The sequence below is a fragment of the Corvus kubaryi genome, unplaced genomic scaffold (assembly GCF_017639235.1).
Source record: "Corvus kubaryi isolate FWS band 111438036 unplaced genomic scaffold, C.kubaryi_AGA036_p1.0 split3-73, whole genome shotgun sequence".
NCBI classification, from domain to species: Eukaryota; Metazoa; Chordata; class Aves; order Passeriformes; family Corvidae; genus Corvus; species Corvus kubaryi.
The window spans coordinates 24,911,621-24,933,452 of NW_024582091.1; the positions used below are offsets into that span (position 1 = coordinate 24,911,621).

General features: G+C 36.4%; 1 protein-coding gene across 1 annotated transcript in view; it reads right to left on the minus strand.

Annotated features, from left to right (window-relative positions):
* SEC63 (SEC63 homolog, protein translocation regulator) overlaps positions 1 to 21,832 on the minus strand; it is a 58,968-nt gene that overhangs the window by 7,003 nt on the left and 30,133 nt on the right. The window contains exons 8-17 of the mRNA XM_042016595.1: positions 20,249 to 20,357; positions 17,695 to 17,789; positions 14,964 to 15,096; positions 13,723 to 13,815; positions 7,601 to 7,755; positions 5,664 to 5,811; positions 3,781 to 3,863; positions 2,081 to 2,140; positions 1,698 to 1,856; positions 664 to 822 (exon numbers count right to left, since the gene is read on the minus strand). Coding sequence (XP_041872529.1) covers positions 664 to 822; positions 1,698 to 1,856; positions 2,081 to 2,140; positions 3,781 to 3,863; positions 5,664 to 5,811; positions 7,601 to 7,755; positions 13,723 to 13,815; positions 14,964 to 15,096; positions 17,695 to 17,789; positions 20,249 to 20,357 — 1,194 coding nt within the window. The remainder of the gene's footprint in view (positions 1 to 663; positions 823 to 1,697; positions 1,857 to 2,080; positions 2,141 to 3,780; positions 3,864 to 5,663; positions 5,812 to 7,600; positions 7,756 to 13,722; positions 13,816 to 14,963; positions 15,097 to 17,694; positions 17,790 to 20,248; positions 20,358 to 21,832) is intronic.

The window sequence follows — 21,832 nt, forward strand, 5'->3', positions numbered from 1 at the left end:
CAAAACTCAATTCTGCAGCACTACCTATAAACACTCTCTATCTCAGCCATAAGAGTCCTAATTACAAGTTTGATGATTCCTTTCCCATCAGGAGCTTAATCTCACCCTGTATGGGCCATTCAGCTGTCACTCAAGTCTTGTACTGAAAGACCTGTGGTGCAGAAATCATCTACCACCACGGTGTTTCGCTCTCAATTACTATTACGGTTTCAAACAACTAACTTGACAGTTACTAGAGTTCAGTAAGCACCTGTGCAAACAGTTTGCTCAACTACTGCATGCTTAGTATGCATTATGCAGCATGCAAAAGCCACTGCCTGTAAAGAACACATTTCAAGGGAGAGACTTTAAGTCACAAATCTGCAGCAGCTAGTAATCAAATTAAGCTGAAAGAAATATTGCAGTTTTCTCCTGAAGTTCAGCCATTTTTCTCATGTCATTTCTAAGTTTTCCGACTATGCTGCAAAAATCTTCGCTACTCACTCTGAAACAAACTTGCAATGACAAAGCTCTTATACCAGAATGAGGTCTGAAAACCTCTGGAGAATTGATATTACTACTTCATCCTAGTGTTGCCTAGCCTGAGGGGATGCTAGAGGATTAAAATGCATTTTCTCTCAACCCCAAAGGCAACATTACCCTTCAAGAAAAAGTAAGGCTTACAGCTTCATCATCTTTGTTTTGCTTCTCATCTTGCTCTCGGTCAGAGTCTCTGTCGCTTCCATCATCTTTTTCACTTTGAGAGTCCCTGTTTGTTTCTTCTTCTTCGGATTCACTTCCTTTATCCGAGACCTCCTCCTCCTCTTCCTTCACAACAACTTCCTAATGGGAAAGAAAAAAAAAACCCAACACCTCTAACTTAGTTTGTCTGCATTACTGTAGTACGCAGAATTCAGAGCACCTGCCTTAAGGTCGCATGATCTACAGTCTTCTTGTGTCACAGAGTTATGTCTGCAGTTAAGATTAATCCTTTTCACCTCATTTGCTAAGAGAAGGAAGGAAGCAACTTTCCTTCTCCATATGGCACTTGCAACAGGAATAGGAAAAAACAGTATTTGATTCCCAGATTGGATGCCCCATCCCTGCAAGTGTTCAAGGCCAGACTGGATGCGCCCTGGGCAAACTGATCTAGTGAGTGGCATCGCTGCCCACGGCAGAGGGGCTGGAACGAAATGATCTTTAACGAATGATCTTTCAACCCAAATCATTCTATGACTCTGAAACTGCATTTCATAAAGTCTTACGAAAATCACAGAGAACTTAAGAAAGTACCTACAACACAGCCCATGAGGTGGAGAAAACACCATAAAGTGGGAGCATAAAGTTACTAAAGATACTTAATTTATCACAAGAAAGTCTCATTTTGGTTTTTATCTTCAAAGAAAAAGCAGAACTTACAGAACAATTCACCTCCCAGAAGGCAGCATAACAAGAACTAATAATAAGAAGGGACTATAAAGCCAAATTTCTAAAAGAGTTGAGCAACTTTCAGCAGGTCACTGCAAATGTTACCATGGTGACTCCCTGATTACTTCACCAGAAATTTTTAAATGTAAAGAAAACAAATGCTATTTTAGAAGACACACTTCACAAAAGCATAAACTGAAATGTAAGACACAGATACAACCCCCCCCCCCCATGAGATTACAAGTGATAAACTGAATAAAATTATAAATATCATTGAATCTATGAGCTACCCCATTAGCTTGTTTTTGCTTCTGCTGTTTTGGTGGTTGTAATGAAGGTGGCACAGGTTTCTTTTTCAATGGCTTCTTCTTCTTTGATTTTGAAGCTTTCTTGGTTCCTTTATTCTTTTGTTGCCATCCTTTGCTCTTAACTTTGCTGGCATCTCCTTGCTGCAGGAAAGCAGTATTAAAATATTTATTCTGTTCATAAAATTTCAGTCATTCAACTGTACTTTAAGCATTTTAAGCTGAGAACCAAAATTAGAAAGCACAGCTCAAAGGACACTTCAGTAGGCATTTCTGAAAAAAATACTTGAGAAGTGCACAATTAGTAATTCAAGATGTGAAAGAAAGGTCTCTTTAATTAGCAAGAGGAACATTCACTCTTCACTTACCCCATCTTCTGTTGGTTGCTCTTCTGCTGCACATATAGACTGTTCCTTTTCAAACACATCCTGGTTAGAGAAAGATGTGAAAACTACTAATGCATCTCTGTACCAAAAGAGCAAATTATTATTTCATATTTGAACTTAAACTAAATCACCTTGATCAGGTCTGAATATTTCACTCATTATGGCAAATGCTTTTATCAGTGACAGACACAACAGGGGATTAACAGATCAAAATTAAACACTTTCAAACATTTGGTCTCAGATTTTTCCATCACTAGTACTACAAAGAAATTTACTAGCAACATGTCATCTTGTTCCTAAGAATCTACTTGTTTTATAAAGCACAGAAATCCTGTATCACAAAAGCAAGCAGTAGTAAAATGCTAATTCTGTTCCAGTTGTCAGAGCATTAAAAACTTCAACAGCTGCTCTGCTACTCAGGGACACAGAACAACAAATCAAACCAGAAATGTGAAACGTTAGGACACAACACAATGTTAGGATTCTGTAAAATAGAACATCTCTATGTAAACGGAATTTTTAATGCATTTCTTTCTTCAAAATATACTATATGCCATTAAAAAAAAAACCACCCAAACAAAACAGTCACAAGGAGCTGTCTTACATAAAGAGGGCAAATAGGAAATACCACCACAAAAAAAGTGCATCATACAAAAGGCTAGCTCTAGTTTTACAGTCATGTGTTTCTATGCCAGACTGCCCAGTGGAGGTCACAGGAAACACCTTAAATGAATTTTCTATATGCTGTTAGACATTTTAGTTTCTAAGTACAGTTCAATAACCTCACAATTTTCAGTTTCCTTCATTTTGCAATTCCAGCATATTGATACAGTGCTTTTACTTTCTACCTACTGCACCTTCAGCTACCACAGCATGAGCACATGGAGCTTGTATATATGACTTTCTGCTCAACTGGCTTCAATAGTCTGATCTCCCCTGTAATACTTAGGCTTGTGTGCCTTACCTTAGAGGTGTAATTCAGACCTTCTGTTTAATTAGACAATTATGTCATGAGTACACATGCAAAAATTGACACTGTAGTCTTTGACATATCAAAGTTTGTTTAGGTTCTGTGTATTAAGGTTTTTTGTTCAAAGAAAGCCATTACTGCATTTTAAGCTAGAAAATAAGCACAAGTTAGAAGTTTAACTACTAGGGTGTAGTATTGTTTTGGTTATGCCACATGCTTTCCTACTCAGCAGTCCACTTTCTTCATGTGACACTGGTGTACCTCCTTTATATTAAGTTATACATATTCTGCATTCTGCTGGACTGTGCTTCTTTCATAGAAGTGCCTAGAACACCCAGGAGATTTGTAACATTATGAGCCCACATAAAGTGAAATCAAGCACTGTCCTGAGGACTTGAGTGAATATTTTATTTTAGTTCAAGAACCAAGTTTCTGAACGTCTCTTTTCCTGTTGTTTACAAACCTCAGAGCAGTATCACTTGACATATTCTGTTACTGTTCCCTAGACAACTGCAATGGGTCAGACTGAACTTTGGTTTTATTCCAGGAAAACCTTCTCATTCCAAAACAAAACCATAAGAATGGATTAAGAGCACAAGTTCTCAATGTCAAATCTTAACCTTACAGTTACGTTTACAAAACAACCAGAAATGCCTGTTTACTACTATATACATGCAGTTACCATGAAAGAACAAGTATTCTTAATACTTACTGCCATGGTCTGTCTTGTTAATGTGACCAGAACAGTGACAAGAGAACCTACTGTAATGTTGTTGCTGTCTTCATCATCCAAAACTAGTGCAAAAAGAAAAGCAACACATCTATTAGACTTCTTTAAAGCCTTTTCTCCATTACACATTGCTTCTGCTACTTCTAAATGTAAGCATTCAAATTTCAGAATTTTTAACAAAAAATAATCTCAAAGTATTATTTAATAAGTCTCTTACAACTTCAAATATACTATCAGAACGAGGGCTGGTAATTCAGCAACCTATAAAACCGCAACATTGAGTTTGAAATTTTAATTGCATGAAAGTTAGAAAATTCAAAGTTATAGCTGCTGTGGGAACCATAACCCTGTAATACCATGCATTATATATTAAAGTATTAAACTTCAGAAACATGAAATACCACACATGACCAGAGGGACCCTGTTATATTTGTTTTGGGAATAATAATTTTCATTTTCCTGACTTTCATATGATTAACAACTCATTTTCAATGCCACATTAACAATCATGCATTTAATTATTTTTTAAGGAGAAGGCAAAGAAAAATAAAAGAATAGCAATGATTAGTTTAACTAAAACATCAAACAAACCCCACAGGAGAGCCACTGAGGAGTTTATACCTCCAACCTATAAACTGGAGAATGTCTCAGGTAGGAGAGGAACAGAGTTATGTCCCAGTGTAGACATTTTATTTATTCCCCTCCAGTCCCTCTCTGAGGAAGCAGTTTTACTATTCGCTAGTCTTACATATATATTTTATATAATGGCAATACTGAGCTAAACAGAAAAGCATATGCACGGTTTAATCCTCCACACCACACTTGAGTGCAGCTGTGTGACAAATGAAGACTGGAAGCTGGAAATAGTTGTTTGCCAAAATATGGGGAGGTACTCCAAGACTGAATTTTAAGCAGATTAACAAGACTATATACAATCCTATGCTACAATAACAAAGTCCTCTGTTTATTTGTTAAAAAAAAAACAAACACCAAAACCAACATAAATAACATTTAGAAACACCAAGATTAGCAAACATTTGCTTCCTTAACAGATATTTCCTCTAACACTTGCTTCTCACAGGGGACTACACATAAGCCAAATTACAATCAGGCTACCGAAACAAAGCAGATCACATTTTGAATGCAATCATTGCTATCACAATGACAATATAAACTAGAAACAAGAATTAGAACAACCTTTCAAATATCACACATTTACTAGCACTGTTCTTCTACAAACAAAAGGAGACCACAGAACCAATTCACTTCCCACTGCAAGGCTGTCTAACAGGAACTGCTTAACAATATACCTAATTTTCAGAGACGAAGACCATTATACATTCATTGAAATGGTGCACACAAAAGGTAGCTAAGCATAGCTCAGACAAATTCTGCCAGATATAAAAACTATACAAGAATTATCACAAAGGAACTCACGAATATTTAGTCATCAGGATCTCCAACTCAAAAATCTCACAAAGGACTCTACATGCTGAAGAAGGCTGAGCGTAAATTCTAGAATAAGCGTAACTGTTTAAGACAGCTAATAGAAGTGGTATTTCAACAAAAATTCCACATTGCTCATGAAATATTAAAATCAAAAGACGAAATACCAGATAAGCTCCTGTATGAGAAACTACTGCTGGCTTGGGAATCCATGGAATGTTTCAATGTACTTTATCTCTTCAGACTGTAACTCTCATGTACGAGACCCCACCACTCCAAAGAAGTATGCAATTTCCAGGCCACATAAATACATAAATAGCAATGAGTTGTGTTTCAGCATCCTCCAAAAGCTTACTGCCAGCAGACTATTAAAATGTCAGAAGAGTGACATACACAGAACAAAAGGACTTCCCACTCACCCTGTGGTTTTATATCCATAGTGACATATGGAAAGCTGCCAAGGACAGCCATAACTTCTTCATATTTCTTATCTTCTAGGAAGTGCAATAAATTGCGACGATCTGAGCCTTTCAAACTCACCAAATCCTGAATAGTTTTGATTTTATACTGAAATAAAAAAAGAAGAAAGGAAGCCACGTGGTAGCACAGAACATAGTCCACAAATAAACTCTTAATAATGCATCATTGGTGTCCCCACATGTTACTAATACATACACACCATTACATTTGTTCCTGTTAAAAACCCCACGCTTTGGGAAACTAGCAAGCGTATGTTTTGAGAAACAATAAACCAAAGAGGTTGCACTCAAACCTACTCAACAGCACTGCTTTGAACATTGGTGTGTTCCTTAGTATGTCACCCCTTAGAAATTGTACTTTATAGTTTCTTACAAATTTGTTATTTCAGCCAAGTTTTCCAAGAAGTTGAGCCAAGAAATCTTCCTGGTAGGGTTTTTATTTAGATAGAGTACTTCAGTGCTTTGAGACTTCCATTAGCAGAAACAACCAAATAAGAGTTTAGGGATTTTTTTTGTACTGAATTGCAAACAAATCTAAATCCACTCATTTTAAGATTTGCAGAGCAGAGCTAAAAGGATAAAACAAACAGATTTGAATACTTGATTACCTCAGCATTATAAATGCATGTACTTTATTAAAAACAATTTCATGCATCCACGTAGACTGATCATACTGCCAGTCCAGGGCACTGTATTTTTGAAGAATTCAATGCATGTGAATCCTGTACAAATTAGCCTAAAAAACTGGTTTCTTCCCTCTTTTATAGCAAAGAGAGGTGGGATTATATCATAGCCAAATTCTTCAGTTTTCTACTTAGTGACAACGCACATGACAAAAAATACATTTAAAATTCCTTATTTTCTCATATGTTCCCTGTAGTTTAAGACTGGATTTTAAAAGTCTTTAATGATACCTGTAAGAGACTCTTTTACTTTATCCAAAGGATATGACCACTTGAATATTTCATGAACTAGCATCTTCTAGAATGTTTATTCTTAGTCTTCACACTAACACAGGAGCATTTAAACACCCCCTAAGGCGGTAGTTAAAGCTAACAAAATTGCCATCAGATAAAAATAGTATTTTCAAGATTGATCCATATTAACCACTATAATAGTACTAGCAGAAAAGTCAACAGCTTCCAGTAGAAGGAAATGCTGTTTCTAACCAGGCACTCCCAGAAAATATACTAGACTTGAACGAACAAGCAGGTTTACAAAGACAGCTGGTGAAACAGAATGAAGAAACACATGCAGGTATTCAGACAAGACTACTCTTTTTTGTCCCTAAAGTCTACAGATACCATCACTTACCCGACTACAGTTACGTAGCAAAAGCTTTGTAAGACACAGCCTTTCACACAAAGGATCACAAAACCTGAAACGCTTCCCACAGTAACTGATTATTTTTTTTCTTTTATGAACTCCTCTGTGTAAGCTTCCAAAATATATTTTCTATCAAAGTAGATTAAGAACCATGTAAAGCCAAACAACCCTCCCCCACCCCCCCTTCCCCAAAAAGAAAGTCCCAATAGGATATTCCCCACACATTCTGGAAGAATATTAAATAGTAGATAGTACATTGTAATAGGAAAGAAACTGTTCCTATTGTTTGTTAAGTCAACACAGAATGATCTTTTACACTTATTTACACTTACCAGATCTCTGATCTTAATCCCCACCTCCTAACTAAGATGGACTTTAAAGAAACCAAAAGTAGAGAGAACACCTAGGAGTATTGTATTGAATTCCTGAAAAATAAATCTATTTTTATTCTCTTAGTTAATTCATGACCTTGCTTCCTTAGCCGCAGATAGGTAAAAGAAGTAGCAGACAGCATTTTAAGAGGTTACCCAGTATCATTTGTATTTTTATACCTTTTTATGATTGGAAACTCTCCTAAGATTGTCCTCTTCAATGTGAGGCAGCTGTAACAGGGGACACTTGAACTGCTGAAGTCCCTGGACTGTCATCTGGGAAAGCTTCATGCAATTTTCCAAAGATCCCAAAGATGGAGCACGGAACTCCCTTTCTTGGGGAGAATGAAACAAAACACATAATTTTTAATTTTTTTTCTTTATACTTTTCCAATGTATACTTGTATTACAGAAAACCTTATTTCCAGTCCACAAAGCAAAAGAAAGCGACATCTTTAAATGCTCAGTATAATTAACTGGGCAGCCTTTTTGCTCTCACTCCAGCCACACAGACCAGCAGACATTTTCTTCCCTCTATTTAGGATGTCACAGCTGAACACTAAGGGAGACTTCCATCTAACATTGCCTCAGGGAACAACAACTGCACAATGTATCTATGTAATTATTATAGACAAAAACTCCAATTCAGTTTTAAAAATGCAGCATCAAAACAAACAAAATTTGTATGCTTTATGTATGTGTGTGTCTGTATAACGTGTTTAGCTTATCATTTAATATAGTTTATCATTAAACATTAATCTTTTACAACATAATACATTATTTATAATATTTTCATCTTGAGAAATGAACATACTAGGTAGGAGCCTATCACATGCAAGAAAAAATTATATTTATAATTGAAGCTAAGCAGACCATATTATGTTAGAAGGCAGTAAGAAGAGCTGTAAAAATACGAAATGCATGACTTTTATAAATAAACTTAATGGTTAAAAGGGGTGTCTGGGCAAACACCTATTTGACTTTTCTTTTAGAAATTGCCTACAATTCTTTTCATATTTTAAAGTGCAAAAAGGCCTACACTCTCATAATTAAAATGATTATAAGGAGAAAAAGTCTTAGCCAGAACAGAGCAAAAGGAAAAAAAAAAACCAAAAAACCCCACTTAGTAATTTAATACTCATCACATCTGCAAAGAAATGAAAAAGCAAAGCAGACACAAACTGCAACATAAACTGCAACATAATGTTGACAACCATTCATTCATAAATAAAACTTCTCATAAACCCTGTTTAGAGAACTCATTTCAGAATTCCCCTGCAGCTCAAGAGCTGCTGCAAGTCCAGAACTGGCAATGCTTTACCATGAAACAAAAAAATAAGTTCAGATCCTCTTCAAAGAGCCAAAAGGAATTTAAGTTACTTAAATCTTTTTCTGAACTTATATGTGGCACATCAAAGAACTGAAGGCCATTTTCAACAGGTATTATGGAAGGCACCTGCAATTTATGATGCCTGCTACTTCATTTAAGAATCCCTATGCTTTCTCCTACACTTTAAAATCTTTTCTGAGAAACAATCAGCCTTTGACTACCTTGACTGTAACAGGTATATTCTGCACATAAACATATAAATGTGTGAACACAAGTATCTTTGGGTACATACACAGATACATATGTATACAAATATGTGTATTTTGGACACTACAACAGGGGCACAGAGGTATCTCTCAAGAGATTGATTAGACCAGTGGTCAGAAGGACTGTGGCCACTCTGCTAGGGCTGTGTGACCCAGCTGACCACACTGTCAAGGCAGTGAGAGATGCAGAGAAAAGCAGGATTGCTTACACCTGGGTGAGAAGGCAGACAGGCTATAACCTGCACCTGAACAAAAGGGTACCAAAGCTACAACTGCTAAACACTTACCTTGCATTTTGATAAAAAGCAAGTTTAAATTAATTTTAGAACATTTAACAGAGGAAATATGAAAAGGTAGTAAGTTTGACCAAAAAAACCCCCCCACGAATTTGGTGTCTTCAGTATGTTTGCTGCTTCCTTTACACCACTCACTATCTTGCTGCAAATTTCTAAGCAGCTATGAGGGCATATTAACTGCACATGAAAGATCACTCTTCCCTCTGCTTCACCTGCCCCTTTCCCCTTCAAATTGTCTGTTTCTTCACTAATTACACCAAGCTATAAATATCATCAGCTATCAAATCAAATTACATGGGAGGACATGTGACAATTATATGCAATGCAAAGAGAAATATAACACACAAATGGAACTACCTGGCTAGACAGGTAACTAAGAAAGATGTAACTTCAACCTTTAAAGAAAAAGTAGTAATGGAAAGATTAATGTCCCAACCAAATAACACCACATTTACTTTCCATTTCACCCAGCTTCCACCTCCCCTGTAATTTTCTTGGCTGCTGCTGCTAAGCAAAGTCACAGGATTTTTTTAAGTTAAAAAAACACACTGCAAACCAAGTCAATAAATGAATCCTAAATAATCTCTGACAAACTGACTTTTGCAGGAAATTCATCTAGAGCTTTGAGACCACAGAGCACTAGTGAGAATAGAAAATACTCTCTTTCTTGAAGGATTGACTCATCATCTATATGACAGTAGAAAAATATTTTAAAGTTGGAAAGTATTATTTTGGTTTCCTGAAAAGAACACAGGGTCTTTGTACTCCCTGAGACTGGACCTGAGGACAGCATAGCTTTTAACATCCTCCAAATGCCCCACCATAAAATTAATGTCATTGCTGTACCTATTTTGACAGCTTCTGATTGTCAAATTGCACAATACAAGATGACCTTTAATCTAAGGTTACAAAATTGACCAAAAATACAGAATCATAAAATGCTTTGTATTGACCTCAAATATCATCTAGTTCCAACCCCCTACCCTAGGTAGGGACACCCTCCACTAGACCAGGTTGCTCAAAGCCTCATTCAACCCAGCCCTGAACACTTCCAAGGATGGGGCATCCACAGCTTCTCTGGGAAACCTGTTCCAGTGCCTCCCCACCCTCACCAGCAAAGAATTTCTTATCTAAACCCACCCTCTTTCAGTTTAAACCCAACATATGACATTTAAGTAGTCAATCACAAATTTAAATGCAAATTTTAGTTGCTTGTGAAGGACTGGCATATACCTAGGTCAAGCCACAACCTCTTCATTACACTGCAGCTTCCAACCTGAATTAAGGAATGTGCTTTGACTGGACAGCTGAACTGACGCCCAGCTTCTGGAGACACTTACTGGAGCCCATTCCATGTTTTTGGCAGCAAACACTTCACTTGGCAAGGCACCTATCTACTTATCATACTTAAGGATGATCTCAAGGAAGCCATGAAAATAATTTATACTTGCTGGTTCTCAGGTATCAGTTAAATTGCCACAAAAAAATGGATGCAAGCAAGGGATGGCACAAAGCAAAGCTAAGTGCCAAGATTGTGAAGATTCATCCCAAGTATCTCTCTTCAAAAGACCTGATTACAAGGTGAGCATGAATTGCTGTAGACATTAAGCTTATAATGATGCCTTTTCCTAGTCTCAAAATCAAGACTCAAACACGGTTAGAAGGGAAAAAGGGATTTTACCTTGGTATTTATTTTAAGGATCCTTAGGTGCACACGTCCAGGTCAAATGCACCGAAATGCACCCCGCAATGCACACCCCCAAAAAATCTGGTCTAACATTACAGGTTTTACTAATTAGCATCTCTGTCAAAAATTCTCCAAGGAGAGGCTCGAGTGAGCCCTCCTCCCCAAGAACCTTCCCCTGGATGGTTCTGTCTTAGTTTACAAAATGTGTTTTGGAGAGGACCTTGGGGTCTGGGGGCATTTTGATCCTTAACTACGAAGCTTCTAAAATGTTTAGTCTCTTAACTTGACAAACAAGTCTAAGAATGTAGGCTAAAAACACTAAGAATACAGAAGTTGTAAAAAAGTATAAAAGGGGTATAAAAGAAAAGGCAAAAAAATCCTCATGGCATCAATAATAATAACAAAAACATTTCAGAATATTTGAAAGGCATAAATGCAGCACAAAATGAGCTTCTCATCCCACCATCAATTCAGGTTTCACAAACTACAATTTGTCCCCAAAATATTTCTTTAGATAGTATTAACACATGCCATCACCTTTGTACTTTCACAGATCAGGACTGCTGAAAATCTATGACTAATTATAGCATGTGATCATTTTAATTACTGTGTCAAGGTTGATTTAAGTGAAAATTAACCCCAAAACCAACTGCAGTTAAGTTTTAAGCCACTTAAAATTATGGTGACAAATACAAACTTAAGCAAAGCAATCTCTCAAAATTCTCAATACCTAACTTCAAATTCATTCATCTTAAAAAAACGTAACACAAAACCAAACCAATGCCAGCTTTAAAATTTCCAGTTGTTTCCCAGGGTGAGACAGTTCTCTCTACATGCACAGTCATCAAAAACAGGGTCAATGCATTGCATTTGCTAAGCAGTAAGTAGTAAAAGCAGTGACTCCACTTTAGACCAAAGATCAAAATTCTGAAACTGTTTACCTTGAAATCCCCAGTTTCATTATTGTTGGCTCTTAATGGGCAACTGTTGGGTACCACCTTCTCTTTAATACCATGTGCTCAGAGCACTGGCACAGAAGCAAGAGGAAATGTTTGGTTGTTTGGTACAAATTTCTGGGTACTGCCACTTTCAAACTTTGGAAAATAGTTTTGAGAAAAGCTGTTAGAGAAATACCAGACAACTCCCCAACTACACCTATGATACATACCTACTTTTTTTCCAAATCTAGGGAAATAATTTCTACTGTACATAATGACAGCTATAAATTCCCTTCCGCTTTCACGAAATGATTTGAGGCTGGAAGAGATAATGATAATCTCTGGAAATTGTTAGTAGTAGAGCTTGTTCAGATTTGGTTTATAAATAACCATTTCACATGCTAACGGAAAATTAGTTTACACCACTGTATTTCAAAATACTGTTTCCTTTTTTTAGTTTTAATTTAAGCTAAAATCTAAATTTTCTGGAACTTCAAAGCAATTTATTAAGAATACTACATCTATAAATAATCATTTTACTGTCAAATTAAGAAAGTATCTCTCTATATTCAGAACTAGAGAAGAAGAATACAGCTTCCTGAAGGTCATTTAAGTTGCAAAGTATATTATGCACTCTGTTCCATATCCTATTTCAGCTTTTACAAGAAGAACTATAGATGTTCCTCATTTTTCAAAGATTTCCGGTTCTGTTGCATAAAAAAATCTTCTGCCTGTATTATTTTGGTTTCATTATGCACAAGAGAAAACAACTATTTGTTAGTTGACTAATACATACATAGACCATCTTAAAAGGTATTTTTCAGAGCCTTGAACTATTTTACAGTATCTCAGAGGTTCAGGTATTTTTTATAAAATACTATCCAAATTTTAAAAATCTAAGCTAGCACACAACATCCTTATCTGCTTATATCCCCTCTCACACTTTATTTTGTTATGTAGCACAATTTCCAGCACCACTTGCAACAGTTCTGGGAAGTACCTTTCCCAAAACCATTCTTACTAGGAGGTTATCAGTGGTCATTAAAGGAGTTTTGGCCTAGTAAAGATCAAACAGTAAGTATTGTTCGATAGCAAAAAAATGGTCACCAGTTTGACATAAAAACATGCCTAGACCATGTTTGGTGCAATAAATGAATGATATCCAAGTCTTTGCTTCCTTACACTGCAAGGAAGCATCTTCTGAGTAATTGCCTTTTTACAGTGAAAAGATAAAAGCTTAAATATTATATTTCAATTAAATTATAATTTCTATGGCAATTACAGCTAAGCACCTGCCCCTACAAGTTCAGAATAAAACTACACAGCAGGCTAAAGAGCATAGCATTCTGAAACAGAGAAATATGAGCAACATACAAAGAAATAATGGCAAAGAAATGATCTAACAAACAAGAGGCACTCATAAGAGGAGAGAAAAAACTGTAAAAGTGCAAATGGAAAGAACACAAGTCTTATACTAAATGCCTTGCTACTGAAAATGAATCACATCTTCAAGAAAAGGTTTTCAAATGCAGTTAAGGAGAAATTTTAATTGCAAAAAATTACAAGCAGTACACACATACCCAGGATTTCAGAGCAGAGCCTGGCAGCAGCAGCATTTCAATCCTCAAAGCAGAGAACTCTCTCATTACAGTAAAAAGAGCAAAAGTGCATTTAGGCATTTCTAAATATCACAGGTTAAGTTTCCCACAAGAACCAAAGACTTTATGAAGTATCACAATGAAGAAACATATTTACTGGGTTTAACTATACAGTTTCTTCTCTCACCTTCCCTGCTTCGAGCCATTATTATTAGCTGGCAGATCACATTAATCATTTCTTGAAGTAGTGCAGGACTCTTCTTGAGGATAAACTGCTGATCTGCAAGATATAACTGGCTGCAATTATGCTGTACTACTTCTAGGAAAAACAATCAGACAGTTCACATGAACTGGACCATTAAATGGCATGGTCTTCACTTCTATTCATTCTTGTATTACCAAAAACACCACTTTAGTAACATTCCTTAAAAAAAAAACCAGGTAAATGCAAGTTCTAAGAGGAAACAAATTTTGTACACCAGCTTCCACACCAAATGAAGCAACACTTATTAGCTCCATCTAAAAAGAAGCAACAGGATGGCATAGACAATTTATCAGCCATATTAATATTGCATGAATTCTTTAGGTAATCACAGGTTAAAACCAGAATTCTTAATTTTAAGTGAATCACCAGTTCTGCAAAAAACATTATTTGTAAAGTACCAACTTCTTTTGAATGCAGTTCTGTGAAGTTCTAAATACTAACAGTAACTAAGTAAAGATGAGACATTTTTCATTACGTTTTAAAACGGATTGTTTTTCTTTTGAAAGAAAGTGAAAAATTTGAAGCAAAGCATCTTCCCTGGTTTGTTGTTTTTTGGTTTTTTGGGTTTTTTTTTTAATTTCCATTAAAATGTAGACCATCTCAACTTTGCTGGTCAGCCTAAAACTATGTCTTTCATGACTGAAACTTAAGAAATGCATTTAGAAACATTTTGGTTTGAATATTTACAAGTATGAAAAATCCCAAAACACAAATTGAAGCTCACAGGTAACTGATATTTAAAGTTCTAATCTTGTCATCTTTACTTCACATACTGGGCTAAAAACCTCCAAAAATAAATACACATGGAAATGCTATAGAGAGCAGCATTATGCTGATCTTGGATTTCTTTGCTCTGAAAAGCAAATATACTTCACGTTTAACTTTTTATTCTATTACAAAGACCAAAAACAATTTATCTAAGCCATATCTGCAGCCGAAAGCATTAAAAAGTAAAATATCAGTATTGCAGGGCTGTCAGGAGAGCGAGTAAATGCTAAGTAAATGTTCTAAAGGGTCATTAAAGTTGAAAAACTAAGCAGCCTGAATAGAGACTATTGAGCAGAGATCCATTCAACTCCTTATAGGACAAGAATCAAAAGCAGTGTAGCATGCAGCATCTTGCTCTGTTCCCAGTAATATCCGATTAGGGGAGAAGCCACTACCTTCTTCAAGGACCTCAGGAACTTGCACCCGGGCAAGATGAGTCAACAGCAGAACTCTGGCTTTCAGACTGTAAGGGCAGGTGAGAGGAGGCTCATTCTTCTTTAAATTTATGCCACCAATTTCTCTGATTAGCTAAAATAAAATAGTTAAAACACAAACAGTTATTTTGTCGCTAAAGACAAGCAAATACAGGAGAACAGTTCACAAGGGAAAAAAAAGTGTGTTCACAAAAGGAAGAGTTTAAGTAACTTTTCCTTGGAAATTTCTGTAGAGGTGAACATTAGCCATTTTTATCTAAAACCCAGCTCCAGAAAGTTAAGAAGTGTCTTTATATGCCTTTTTTCAATGTGGGAACAAGGGGGTCATAAAGATTTGCATTCAAGAAACTTGTCTTATGTAGTGATAAGTAAATTTGTATTGACAGGTAAGTATTTTTAATATCTAATTTTATTGCCAAGGTTTACTAGATTCAACCATATTTCTAAGGCACTTACATTGAACTTAATATACACAAGCAACAGCATCACCTTGAGAACCTTCAGACATCTAAGACACAGTAAACTTCCCTAGGAAGAATTCCAGGTAAAACAGGAAGGAGGCTTACAAGCCTGAAATCCCTAGTGGGCTGAAGATCAAGTATTTTAACTTGTATATAAACCACATTAGCTTGAAAAAAGCATGGTGTTCTTTATTCAGGATGACCTTTCCTGATCCCCACAGGACCAAGACCCACAGTTCAAACACGTCTGAGTAACAGAAGCTCAGATAAAGTAACATCAGTACACAGTCCAGAAGCTTCACTTTTTAGGTCAAAAAGTTACCTGAGGAGAGATAAAAATTCCAAAATCTCAAGACAAAAATAAAACTTTGGGTATCAACAGCTAAGCTACACCAACCTTTGACCAGTCTTTCCCCACACTTGAAAAAAAGATCTTCTGACAAGAAGTTTCTTAAAAGCACATCCTGGTGTAACCCCAAACCAAGAGCAGTAAAACTTAGAAAAGAGAACTTTGTGAAAAACGGTAACAAAGATCATGGCCCCAAAAGCAGGATACACAAGCAGAAGTTATTAGCAATACCCTTCTGTATTGATGCTTCAAATAACTGTACTGCCATAGAGTCAAAAAAATAAACCCCAGATGACACTGATTATTGGACCTTTAGAAAGGCAACAAAATCTGTCATAAAATGCAAAGTCATGCACTACAGCTTGGAGATGGGAGCCTGTTAGCTGAAAAAAAGAGATATCTACAATGGGAAAATCCCAAAAACTTACTGATCCCACTCTAGTTGTACTAAACCACCATATAGAACAGCTGTGGACAAGAGCATGCTGAAAGTCATTCCCAGCAGAAATACAGGAACAGTAGTGCAACTAAGGCATTGTTAAGACTTAACATAGAATACTATGGACAATTCTAAGCAGATAAAAAATACTGTAGAATTTAGAAATCTATCAACTGGGAACAGTACCCCATTCAGCACACAGCAGGAGGGGGGAAATGAGTCTTTTGGAAAAGACAGGAATGAAAGACAGCAGCTTTTCTAGTTTAGCAAAATAAAGACAAAAAGATAACTAATGGGCTATTCCTTCTGTCTACAGATGCATAAGGATACACGCAGCAAGAATAATTTAGACTCCAGAATAGTGATGATAAAAACCAAGGATATAAATTGGTCACAAACAAGACTTCTAATTACTAGAACAGCAAGTTCTGGAACAGCTTCTCAGCAGGATATGGTTACAGAAGGCTTGACTGCCTTTTAAATAATGAATGATTAAATGTAAAAGGGCTTGCAGAATGCCAGTGCTGGCAACAGCATGAGAGAAGAACCATTGATCAAGGTGATCTTTTCCAGCCTTTTGCTCCCATTGCTGAAAAACCCCACTTTACTGCAATTTCATCTTCTACTCATAAAGTCCACAACATGATAAAAGAGACAAAGAAAATTAAGTAAAAGAAAACAGACTGAGATATCTCTTACGTTTAGGTCATGTTTAAAACATGAACATTTAATCATGTGCATGCAAAGGTTAAATCTGTGAGACTAATTCCCCCTCTTTTTGCCAACTCAAAACATTTTCATTGGAGCATTTTGTATACTGTGCTTTAAACTTCTTAAAACCAAAGTGTTAGCTTCTGATAAATAAGACTTCCTAAAACTCTGCTAGTAATAATTATTTTCCACAGTATGCATTTATGGCATCTCTGTTGGAAACACTGAATGGAAATGAATATAAAAGGTAACCAGAGTGGAACAGATATTCATGAAGGAATCTTTACAATATTTAAAGACATTACTAATTCAGACATCAGATAATAATTTCATTTTACTGTTAATACACTCCACCAGATCTGTGTTAATGATTTAAAAGAACATCAAATGGTGATCACCTCCTCATGTCAATACTCAAAATCTGTAAAGACTAACACTTTAATTTCTTATTTACTTTACCCCTCCCCAAAAGCCCAGTGCAGCAGCCTATATACTAAACCAATTCAATTTAAAATAAGCATTAGCACAGTTCATGTTATCTTTTCTTTTAAAAAAGTTTAGATCAAGTCTAGTTTCTAATTCGTATTTCTGAAGGGATACAGTTGCCTCCCTACAAAGTTAATGCCCAGAGAATTATGAATTCGACTTGAATTCTGTCAGCTGGTCACCTAAAAGCAACATCTCCCTCTTCCCTTGAAGGGGTCAGTTAAAACAGCTCTTGATATAACTGACCTGAGGTATCTGGATGTTGTCTGCTGGTCTGCTCGTCGCATCTTTATTGTACTGAGGATCAAATTCAGATGCCCCTGCTAAAACCATGATAAGTCCTGCAAAGATAATTGGAGTCAGACAAAGAAAATGTCAACATCCTAAGCCACCAACTCATTTCTTCAGAACCTTCCGCCATAAAATTTATTCCCATTCCTCCCCGCAACAATTATGAATATCCATGTTCTCGACTTAATGGATAAGTTACTACTGCCACAGGGCAAAGGAGGCAGGAATCAATGTCTGGCACAAGACAAAAGAGATCATTCAAGGCTCAATTTCACATGGTATCAAGTCCAGCATTTGACACTAAATGTCTTCAAAAAAACACAATTAGACTTCATTAGGACCAGCAGACATCACTGCACAGCAGTTTGACTACTTCTGCATGCTCACAGAACCATTCCTCTCAGCAATCCATGTGCCTGCAGCAGCAGCACAATGTGTACAGAAGAGGGAGGCAGGAAGGATAAAATTTCAACTCCACTTTCAGTTCAGTCAGCATTGAAAATTCAACAGAAAAATTCTTTTAATTATTAGAAAAGCAGTTCAATAAATAATCCTGCAAACAAATTGCACAAAGATGATGGACTGCTCTTTTCTTAATGTGATTAGAAAAATCCATATTACACAAAACATTCTGTAGTGTAATTAAAATGAAAGCCCTAGACAACTGGATATTTTAGTCTCATTGTGAGCTTTCTGCTCATGAATGCATCAGACCCCCCAGCCATAGACAATCAGAGAGAGCTCACAATCATTTGCTCCAGTTAAAATAACTTTTTCACCAGTAGTCACTCCAGCTTCCTTCTCAAATTTTGAACAAGTGCTCTTATGAGCAAGTCAAAGTTATTTTTGCCTACCTGCACTGCCCAGTGAATTCAAACTACTAAGAGTGAGTCAATTCACTGAGCATCAATTTTCGTTTCCATGCTCGATTATCTATTCACTTCCTCAGCACAGCATATTGAAGACTTTCAGATGACTACAATTATCTTCCCATTATTTAAGATCAACAACTGTAAATCTCCAGGAAAGAAAATTTTAAAAGTTTGTTTGTCCTGAAGCCTGAAAAAATTCCTTAAAACAAGGCAAGTCATGCAGATTTGTCCCATCATTTCTCTAGCCTGTTTGATTACATTTGCTGACACTGATATACCACACTACAATGGAATTCATAACCAAGCAAAAGCCTTACATGATCACTGTGTGGTTTGTCTAAGCCACCTCAGCTGCACCTCAGTTTTCATTCAGACTGCACAACAGACCTCAACAGAAAAAACTGACCTGCCTCTGATCCTGGAACTACCTAAAAGTGTTAAGTCCTTAAATAAGGTCACTTAAACCTAAAGTTAACTTTTTAACCAATCTGCAGGAGACACAAGGCAAGTCTCTCAAGGCTGGGTTCTGAGCAAGGTTCAATATGAAATAATCTACTACCAACAAGTCTGGAGAAAGAAAGCGATCTCCCTAAACTTCTAGCGTCTCACCTACTACCCCAGTTCCTCTTTTCTCACCTGGCTGGAGAGGGGAAAAAGCATAGGAGTATGACAGAGTATAAACCGGTCAGAACTAATCCCACACACAAATCCATGTGTCCTGTGAATAGAAGGCTAACATCTTTCCATACTCTCATCCCCTACACCTCTTGGATCATCTGTGGAGCATTTCTGCTCTGTAGGAAAAGGATGGATCAAGAGCAGATTTCAGCAGTCTTCCAGCAAATTTAAAGCTGAAAAACAGCGCAATTCAAAGAAGTAAGAAAATATATTTATGAACCCTCTTTCAGAAGGTTTTGGGGATTCTTCTATTCTGCTTTTCAATTGCTCTGAGCATGCAGTCTAGTTAAATCCAATCTAGAATTATGGAGTACTGTGCCAATTCTTCAGGCCCATGCCAGCCCCCAACGTAATACATCTACAGTTTTTCCCAGAAAAATGGGGGGGGGGGGGGGGGGGGGGTTATTCCTTTGAAATAAGGGAGTAGACAAGAAAAGTAAGTATATTGAAAGCTACAAACAAGTAACAAAATAACATGGAATTGATAGCAATTTTTTAAGAGAAATTTAGCTCTCTATTCTAATATCAAAAACCCAGAAATGCTATTTCATTTTTTATCCACATAAAAATTGTATGAAGCCCTTAAAAAAATTCCAAAGCCTGTTTTGTTACACTAACAGAAGAAAACACAGAGAGGTTGGCTCCTACTGGCAACTGAGGGCTACAGGCAGGTCAGTATGTTTTTCCCAACATACAGTACCCCTTTTTCTTTCTTTTTTTTTTTTTTTTTGTTAAATGTATAGATGGACATAAGTATAGATCTATACAATTCCCTCTCCCAAATATTTAAGTCTTCTTACAGAGTATTCTTCGCCTGCGACGGAATTAAGTTTTAAAAACACTCTAAAGGAATGAGAAGCATGAGAAGCTAAATAAAGCTTATGAAATAGGAGTATTTTAACGTCACCAGAGTGACACTTCCAGATGAACATCTACAGTTCAAGATGCCTTTTACTTACGCTTCATGTCCATGTTCCGGGTTTTATAGACAAAATATGTATATATTTGAGTTGTCCGAATGAGAATCTGATCTCCACTGTATCGTATTGATCGGTACCACCAGGAACCCTGAAATATTCAACAAGAACAGACTGATGTCAGCTACAAGGAAGCATCAAAACAGCCATACTGCAGGGCCTCATGCAGTCAACAACCAGGTAACTCAGCCCAACTGATTTTGCCTATGTTGAAGTTAACTGAATTTCAGAAAGGAGAGGGAAACAAAAAATATTTGCTGACACAAACTTTAAAAGCGCACTGATAAATTAATCTGAGAGGATCTAATGTTAAACATTTATAAATGACCTCTAGCCTAGAGAATTTCCCCCAGCATATACACTTGCACACATATACACTGCTTGGTTTATTTCTGGTTGTTTTAATCAATTCACTAAACAGTAAATTCACTCAATTTACCACTTTCTATATATGATGTGGTAGCTCCTTACAGTGCAACACAGCACTCAAACCTAGTTTAGGCAGACCAAGATCAAACTGAGAACAAAGATATTTCTTTCACTATGACAAAATTTGCAAAATTGTGATTTAAATCCCCTGATCAGAAAATGCTTTTCAGAAGGGCAATCTGGAGGTGGCATGGGGCCCTTGCTGTAAATTTCAGAATTAAGCCATACACCTTCAGGTTGACAGAAGAAGTTTTCCAAACCTTCAGCAACACTCTGATAATTGCCTAATCAGCATTACACCAGTGACTCAAATTACAGAACTCGCTCTACAGTGGTTGTACCATCCAATATATTTTCAGAAAAATGGTGTGCTGGGTTATAAACTCCAATCTGTTCATTAAACTCCTCCCTGTAAGCAAAGCTCATTTAATATAAGAAAACACATCAAAGATACTCCTTAATCTACTGTAAAGTTTACCGTAAGCAAAGAGCAACAAGCAGTACAGTAGTAAATGATGCTTACTACGATTAATTTAATAATAGTGAATTCCCCCACTATAGTAAGAATTCTGCAATCTACTTAATTATTTGGGAAATGCTCAAGGACTAGCTCCAACAATTTTTTTAATAAATTAGGTTTGAGTCCTCCATGAATAGATGAACCCTGGCACAAAACAGTACACAACTTTCTACAATGTTTTTCTGCATTAAAAAATTAACTATAATCCCATAGTTATCAAATATTTGTACAAGTACAGGTATTGGAAGAAAAATGTAACTAGCCAGTCCAAACCTACATGAAAAAGGCTGCCCTAACTGCTTCTACAGATACAGCTCCTGTCTCTTGCCTTATGTACAGGACATTATTTAGGTCAGTGGAGGTCTGGAAAGAACTTATCTTATAAAACACTTATCAGTATTTTCGTTTTTCTTTAATCTGGATTCAAAGGGTGGAAGTAGCCTTCCTTTATTTTAGATGTCCATCAAATATAGGATGACTACACTGTAGGGAATTTCAGCTACTTCATTGATTCATGAAAGAAACAGGCCCATTAAAGGCATGAATTACCTTGTATGTCTACTTTAAAATCAAATGATAAAATAACTTGCTCCATAAAAATTACTATTCCTCTTCAT